The sequence below is a fragment of the Habropoda laboriosa genome, unplaced genomic scaffold (assembly GCF_001263275.1).
Source record: "Habropoda laboriosa isolate 0110345459 unplaced genomic scaffold, ASM126327v1 scaffold47, whole genome shotgun sequence".
NCBI classification, from domain to species: Eukaryota; Metazoa; Arthropoda; class Insecta; order Hymenoptera; family Apidae; genus Habropoda; species Habropoda laboriosa.
In genome coordinates, this window is record NW_017100176.1 from 814,977 (window position 1) to 823,262 (window position 8,286).

The window sequence follows — 8,286 nt, forward strand, 5'->3', positions numbered from 1 at the left end:
ATTTTAATTGTACTGTAATTATTATTAGATAATTGCTTTTTGAACTAGTGAAATTAAAAGATTAAAAAATTATAGAAATTTATTTACTAATCTCTGAAACTGTTCACAATATTTATCTTATTGTACATAATGGTAGTACTGGATTGTAAACTATAGACACAATTAATTATGTATGTAATTGTAAATATCAATTTTAGGATATTCAATTCTAAATGTAAAATATCAAGAAAAATATACAATGAATATACATTAGTGGAATGTGCATCCGTTTTTTAATTAATCTTAGATTTATTATGATTTTGAAATTAAAACAGTATATCGATAATAAGAAACTGTGCTTTTCATGAACATTGAAAACCATGAGTTATTGATCATGCCTCTTTACATTTGTCCACCATGTTGTTCCTCTTCATTCTTCAGCATTAATTGCTTCCGTCCGACCCAAAGCAAAAGAAAGTCTATTTATTTAAATAAATAAGCCACAGTAAATTCAAATAGCGACATTGTTATTACTTTTAGTATAAGAGTAATTAAAGTATGAAGATAACAGTATAATTTCATAAACATTAAGATAGAATGGAACCATTATAATTAGAGTAATTAAATTAAAGTAATTCTGACCTTCGTTTATATATTATAAATTTGTCAAATTTTAATAAAAATATTGTTTCAAGAACAATATATTGTTATGTTTTAAGTAAATATATTTGCAAACTTATGATTTGAAAAAGGTACAGTAAACTTTGTTTTTTTCCAAGCATTTGAATACTCAAATAAAATATAACTTACAATAATTTATCGTTACAAATGTTTGCTAAGTGTGCATACGTTACATAATACATTGAAACAAAACATTATTATAGTGCAAATGATATAATAAGTATGTATTTAGTTCCTGATAAGAAAAATATTAAATAAACGATTAAAATTATTATACAAAATTACTATTTTAATGATTATCGCCATTTTTACAGCTCTACCTACAAATGTATGAGTACATGTACCGTTTAGTTCATAACACAAAGTACATTAATACTACTAGCGTCATAAACTTCTAAGTACCTAAATCAATCACAAATCTATTTACTTAAACCTACGCTGAACTCAAATTATATCTGACACGAATTCTATAGAAACTATATGTATTCATATTTTAATAGACTAGTAATGCGATTATCCTTATAAATGTGACAGTCGCATGGAAATATTACAATGATCACGCATAATTCAGTGCATTACATTTTATGCTTTCAATTACAGTATTAGAAGTTTAATATCACGTTCATAAATAACAGATTGAAAGATACACACCATACAGAGTATTCCGTTTATTACAAAAATCCCAAGTGTCTAAGTACTTCTTGGAAAAGAATATATTAAAGGAACATACAACATAATAAAATAGTTTTTAGTAAAGAGAAAATCTGTCGAAGATTGCAGTTTCCAATGTATCAAAGGCATCTATATTTTTAAAAAATATAGGAGTGTGTGCGTGTGTATTTATTGACACATTTATTTAGATAGACATAAAAACAAATTCAATTTCAATTTAAATTCGTCGATGCTTCCCTTTCAACGGATGTTTCCGTGCAGAATTATTTCTTCTGAGCATTACCGACGGTGGTATAAGCGAATCCATTTCAGATGTGTCTGTCTTGTTGCATTGATTCTGATCCATAGGAAACATGTATTCCAAATCGATATCGTACCTTTGCGCAGAAATGTGTAAAACGGAATGATTATTGGTGTAAGGGGAGATTTGTTTAAAAATATGAAAAATGTGGCAAAATTTTTATTTTAAAAATCATAGAAAATAATAGCAACAATAACACGAGAGAAGAGAAAAAGAAATAGACTATTTCTATATTTACAAATTAAGATGTATTGTAGAATGAATTGTTGGTCATTTGTGTTTAGGTAAAATGAGATTAAGCTGTCACGTACCTGGGTAACTTCTCACGAAGATAAGAAATAACATTAGTTCCCAAATTAGGTTCTCGGCTCATGATGAAGCTGGATAGATATCGGGGACTTTTGCTCTGTTCCGCACAGTGCATCAACAATGCCCAAGAATTGTAGTCGGAGTCTAACACGTATGTGTTGTATACACCTTCATCTGTAAAATACGGATATAGAAGTATATTACATACTTAAAAATGTTCAGTGTCGTGAAGGGTCATTTATTTTTAAAACTCCAGAAAAAAGGTTTCCTGAAGATTTATTTTTCGTAAAGATTGTAAAACCAATCAATTAGAACACACACACATTTTTCTAATAATTTTAATTTTCTAAATTATTTTCTTTCAGCGTATTTTATATGAATGAAAGATTTTTCGTATGTAAACTTCCTTAGTAAAAATGTCTCTGACAAAATATTTGTTTAATGTAGAAATGGAAGTTTCTTAAATAAAACCATTTGATCATTTCGAAAAATCTTGAAAGCTACGATGTTTAAAAAATATTTTACACTCTGCTTCTATTGTCGTACAAAAAAAAAATAATAATACATTATACTGTAACATTTGTAGTTAGATAACTGCATCATACGAGAACATTAAAAGAACGTAGACAGCACTAAAATAATTCATAACGTTATCTGTAACTTCCTGTTGTTGGTATTATCTTTTTGAAAGAGGATTCTGACGCTCCGTCGGTGTTACAGTTAGCATTTCCAGGGCATGAAATATATGGGTTTGTAAAACTTTCCTGATACAAAAAAATTTTCCTTGAAAACATTAGAATTACTAATTTATCATATTTGAATGAATATTGAAATATATTTTTAATTAAAGCCACGTGAAAATTAACATGTTACGTATATATGAATAAAAGTGATCTTTTATCGTTTAAAACAGTAAGTTATCTCATAGAGATATATTTCTGGGATAGAAGATAATACTTTCTTTCCTGAAAGTAAAACTGCCTACGAAAAGTTGATTTGAGAGGCATTTTTTTAGGGTTATCAATGTTCCATGCTGTGTAAAAACGTCATTAGACCCTTGATAAAGATAGTTGTGGATATTTAACGCTGGAATATTTCCAAATGAATACGATATAGACACAGAACTTTTTACATAAATTAAACACATTCAGTCCACGTTATTTTGTATCATCGATAAACAATTTTTAATACGATAAAACAGTAACATTTTTAATTAGATTAGATTAGAGAATTAGAATCTTCGATTTCAATTCTTACAGGGATTTAAACTCTTTGGTTTCAATTCTTCCAGCCATTTGAACTCTTTCATCTGAATTCTTACAAAAATTTAAGTTCTTCGAACAATCGCAATAGGTTTCAGAAAAATTTCACTTAAATTCTTGCAAGAATTTCAATTATTTGATCTAAATTCTTACAGGAATTTCAATTAACTGATTTAAATTCTTACAGGGATACTCGGCGTGCACCCAATGAGCGGGCAGCTCGTGCGAAGGAATCTTCCAGGTGATGTTACCAACAAGTTGTTCGTTGATGGGATCGTCGGTGAAACTGTAAGTGAAATTCATGGTAACCTCGGTGCTTTCCGGTGAGATCGACAGTTCGGCTCGCATGCATCTGTACGCGAGCGCTTCCTCCGAGCTTGCATAGTACTGTACTATGTACCACGAACCGAGAAACTGCAAGAAATACAAGTTCTTTATTTCTACGTGGCAAAACGTGTCTTCGTGGCTAATCGGCGGAGAGCCGTTCACGCCTAATACTCTTCTTCTTGTTGTTCACGGTACGGCGTTAATCGAAGTGCTAGCACTTTAATGGATCTGCTGCGCCACGAGGCAGAAATTTAGTGCTTGAGCAAAACGTTCCTTACGCCTATGAAATATTTAATAAATATGTATGAAAATTAATGTAACCTGTATAATAATATTTCTTGTAGTAATTTTAATCGAAAATGTTCTCCGGAGGAAATATTCTTCATTTTCCATGCTGAATAAATAATAATAAAACAAAGTGTGATCACACTGAAGCTGAAATAATTGTGAAATAAAGAGTGACAATTTTTTTCGACCAAGTATTGTGTCAAAATGCAAAAAGAAATATTTTTCGTAATTTCAACAATGCAACTATTCCGCTTTGGTGTTTGAATAATTTATCGGATAATTTTCGAATGAAGTTACCAATTAATCGTTTTATTATAATTGCGTTAATTAAAAATTGTATTAGCCGTTTAGAGAGATAATTATCCATGCGGTATATTCATTGTTTACGCATACTTGATGATTTTCAATTAACGATGTACAGCTCGATGCAATAATGAAGTAAATGATATTCAATGTATTCAAATTGCGTGAATGTATAAGTGAATGGCAACTACTGTAATTAGATACTGCCTTATTTCTTATGATACGAAAATTTTGTAGAAACGTCCTTTGCAAATCAAACGAAATTAACATTATTCCTTTGTTCGTCGATTTGTACGAGTACTGTGGGATGAAGGACGATTTTAAAAGTCAGAATATAATGTAGAATTGCACTCAGAACAATACTCGTTAAAAAGCGAAATATTTCTAAAAAAGATTGTTTAATAATTAAACTCCTTCAGTAATAATAACACAGTTCAAAAATAGCAAAGTTCTTAGTTTTCCCATTTACTGTAATTATTTGTACAGGTACATAAATGTATTACTATGAAAACAATTGTATAAAGGGTGTATCAGAAGAGATATACAAAAACAAGACCAATGTCTCGAAACACAAAAAAGAAATTAAAGAAACTTTTTTTTGTAACATAGAACTTATATTTAAAGTTTTGATACACCCTGTATACATGTAAATAGCGAGTAACGACGAACTAAGAAATTACACATTTATAAAATATTTGTTCGTAAGATACGAAATATTTGTGAGTTGAAAAATTTCTTTCAAGCACGAAGTATTGTAACACGTTTAAAGTAATTTTAATTTTGAAATTTTCAGTCAAAAATTCTTCAAACTCTGCACTCTTTATCATATTATGATATCTAAATTTTTCTCTTACTTAGTAACGTATTTAAAAAAAAAAAAAAAATGAGATAAATATTTTACCCTCTATTAGACGTTTACCCCGGTCCGAAGTCAAATATTTTATTTAGCGAAGCATTTTTCTTCGCAGCATAAAAAGTAACACAATTATTTTGACGGTCGCGATAGATGATGATCTATTCTACGAATGATTTATGCGAGAGTGGAAAATTCGGTATCCCAGGCTGGTATAAAAGCGGCAGAGAGGTTCATCGGTGTTTATGTGAGGTAGGTCGCTGCAATCGTTTGCCTGTGGACTGTCATTTAGTTCGGCATGCAATGCAAAACTGTCCGCCTTTCTCTCTGCATTCATCTCCTGCACGACAATCTATCTCTGTCGTGATTATCATTATTTCAGCTCCACGTCAATATTAACACGACAGAGGCAAAGGATGAATATCTGCATTTCATTCGCGTATGATATTTTCCCGCGCGCAGCACATTCAAAGAGAACCTAACCTTTCTTTCTCTCTCTTTTTCATCATTCAACTCCTTCGTAATTAATCCGAAAGCAGGGATCACTTTGCGTGATTATTTTCAATTCTCTGAAATATGTCTAATTTTTCAATTTGAACGTTTTCTCTCCTTCTTCCTGTCACGTGGCAAATATACAGGGTGGGCCAAGTGAAACAGGCATATTTCTGTGCGTAATTTACATGGTTTCAAAGAGTGAATAACATGGAAGAAACTTCTTTTTTTCGTGGAAGAAGTAGCAAAGAAAGAAAGGAAGTTTTGCATTTGATTTAAAATTTTAGAGTGCGAGGTTATTGTGCACACTTTGTCACTGTCTATAGTTTTTAAAAAGACATACATGTGGTTAGTGGAATTTTAAAATCGAAATGATTAATAACCAAACGTTGCAATTTTGTAAATGCTTCGTGACTTTTTGTTATATTTATGAAATCTCTTTTTTATTTTCTATTTATTTATTTCTTTTTGTTTAAATTCATGTTGTATAAATATAGTATAAAAGTATGTATTTGAAGGTAAAATAATTGTAATGTAATTACGTAATATAGTAATGTAATTTCTCTGGCATCTAAACCTAATATTGACGTCATACTTTAATAATTTCGTAAGTATTTCATGGTCCATAATAATATTTGCAAGATATTGTGAAACTTATGCGTGTTTACAGCTAATTTTGGTAGGAAATTACAAATGCAAATCATGCTAAAAATAACTACTGGATCACTGGTTTTTGGGTTATCAATGAAGCTAAACGTTTCGGTTCATTGCGTATCTGAAAACAGAATTCCGAGGTTAACCTCTGGTCAAGGAAACTAAATATCTTATGTATTGTTAATGGTCATCACAAAAGAACTTCAAATTTATAATAGAAAATTTTCTTCATAAATAAATGCATTCGATATAGATAAATATGAAATTGTATAGCTAAATACCATAGTACGAAAATATAATAAAATTAAACATCGATTAAAGATCTCATAAAAACAGCACTTAAGTCTTTTCTACAAAAGAAAAAAACAAGAACAAATGTTGTACACATTTTTTTTTATTGTAGTGCGTATTTCATTAATGCTAAAATGCCTTAAAATATGACATAAATAAAATTATTTATTTACGTGAATAATTTGGCGAAATTATAATAAAAGAAAATCAAAGAGATAGAAAGATTGGTAAAAATGATAATGATAAACAAAGCAATTTTACATGCGTTCGAAGTACGTTCGGAATAGCTTTCCCTTAAACACGCATATAAATTCTAAAAATAAGTTGCCTGGAATCTTTGAAAGAAGATGTGCGATATTTTACGCGTGTCCTTGCCTACTGCACACATACTATAGTATCAGTCAAAACAATTCCTCTCGTCGAACGTTGCTTCGTATAGTTTCTTTATTCTAAGTGTTGCAATCGATAGAAAAACGAACGCCACAATATCTCTACTTGATTATACTTTCTAATTATGTAAACACGACCAAGTTCCATTCGAGAAAAAAAGTTCTAAACACAATGCATCCTTCCTCGATGCAATAACTAAAATCGTTTCACATTGCCAGAGTGCAATTACAATGTCTGCTTTTACGTTTGTGCACGAATGAGAGTATTCAACAAACGCGATTCAATTGCGCACTCTGTAATTATTATTATACGTTTGCCATGTATATTGAGCGAAAATCCGTGGTGACTGTCTATTTGTGAAATCCAACTCGATGTTCAACGATTCTGTACAAGCTACATTTGGGGAAATACAGAATCTGCTTGTCAATATTAGCCCTTACTTGGTAAACGTACTTTTAGTATCTTTAAACCATAAGCGTAATTTATGTCCGATGCGTCTTTCAACGGGTAAAAGGAACGTGTCACATAATAACAATAAATATCTCATTGCACGGGAAGTATTAAAAGATTACATACTGTAATACTTTTCCAACGAAGATTCTCTTAAACTTGTGTCGTTAAACCAATTAATTCACTTTGCAAATATAATCAAAACAAAGCATATATACTCAATCAAATTTCTATTAACTAAATACGCATTAACGAACGATCAAGTCTTGAAACCTATAGTACACAGTATTAAGATTTCACCCAACAAGTTTAGTTTTCATGAAACGTCTAGAACTATTGTAAACTATACGATAATTCAAAGTGGTATGTTACATACCTCAGATATGTCAAAATTTCGTATGCCCTTTACTTTAGGACATTTGGTCGTATCCTCCCGCCTTTTCCACGTAGCAGTAGTATCGTCGATTAAACATACGAACAACAATAGCACTATTATCCACGAACAAAATCTCGAACGTCTCGTTCCGGGTTGCATTCTCTCGGTCACATTCAAGCTTCTATTCGCTTCGCACACACGCGGAACTTCTCACTACTTCGCTCGGTAAGTTCGCCTGGTCAACTAAAGGCCACCAAGTCGGCCAGAATGAAGTGTGGACGCGCTCACGACTACCACTATCTGCACAAACGAAGAGGGGGTGGTCACTATCACGTTCCTCCCTTTGCATTCTTGCTGCTCTTTCGTTTTCAATCGGCAACTTGTTCTGCGCGTCGCGCGTACAATCCTCGTAACTGGCGCCAGTTCAGGACTCCTGATTGTAGGCGTGATCGTCGTCACGACTAAAGAAGGGCATCGTCTGTTAGAGCACCTCGTCCCGCTTACTTCCCTACATCCGACTTGTATCTTCCCGGTTTTTTATAGTCCCGTACACTACGATGCCATATCGCGTTCAAGGTAAACGCGGACAGTATTAACCGAAACTATTTTTCTTTTATGTATGAGTTTAATGCCGCATCAACTGTATAAGGTTATTAGC

The 8,286-nt window shown here is 31.6% G+C and overlaps 1 protein-coding gene across 1 annotated transcript; it reads right to left on the minus strand.

The window, feature by feature from the left end:
* Nucleotides 1-1,491: 1,491 nt before the first annotated feature.
* Nucleotides 1,492-8,029, minus strand: LOC108578788 (apolipoprotein D). The gene is made up of 4 exons (XM_017942184.1): nt 7,629-8,029; nt 3,390-3,618; nt 1,945-2,116; nt 1,492-1,709 (listed from the first exon to the last, which is right to left on the minus strand). Exons 1-4 carry the CDS (start codon nt 7,785-7,787, stop codon nt 1,550-1,552), a joined length of 720 nt encoding a protein of 239 aa, XP_017797673.1. The 5' UTR covers nt 7,788-8,029; the 3' UTR covers nt 1,492-1,549.
* Nucleotides 8,030-8,286: the final 257 nt, after the last annotated feature.

Bases quoted from the DNA above. Each gene is read 5' to 3' on its own strand.
- LOC108578788 (XM_017942184.1), bottom strand. From the start codon at position 7,787: ATGCAACCCGGAACGAGACGTTCGAGATTTTGTTCGTGGATAATAGTG. The intron at 3,619-7,628 runs GTATGTAACATA...TATTTCTTGCAG, and splicing joins GAAATTTTGACATATCTGAG to TTTCTCGGTTCGTGGTACAT. The intron at 2,117-3,389 runs GTAAGAATTTAA...CGTATTTTACAG, and splicing joins GGTGCACGCCGAGTATCCCT to ATGAAGGTGTATACAACACA.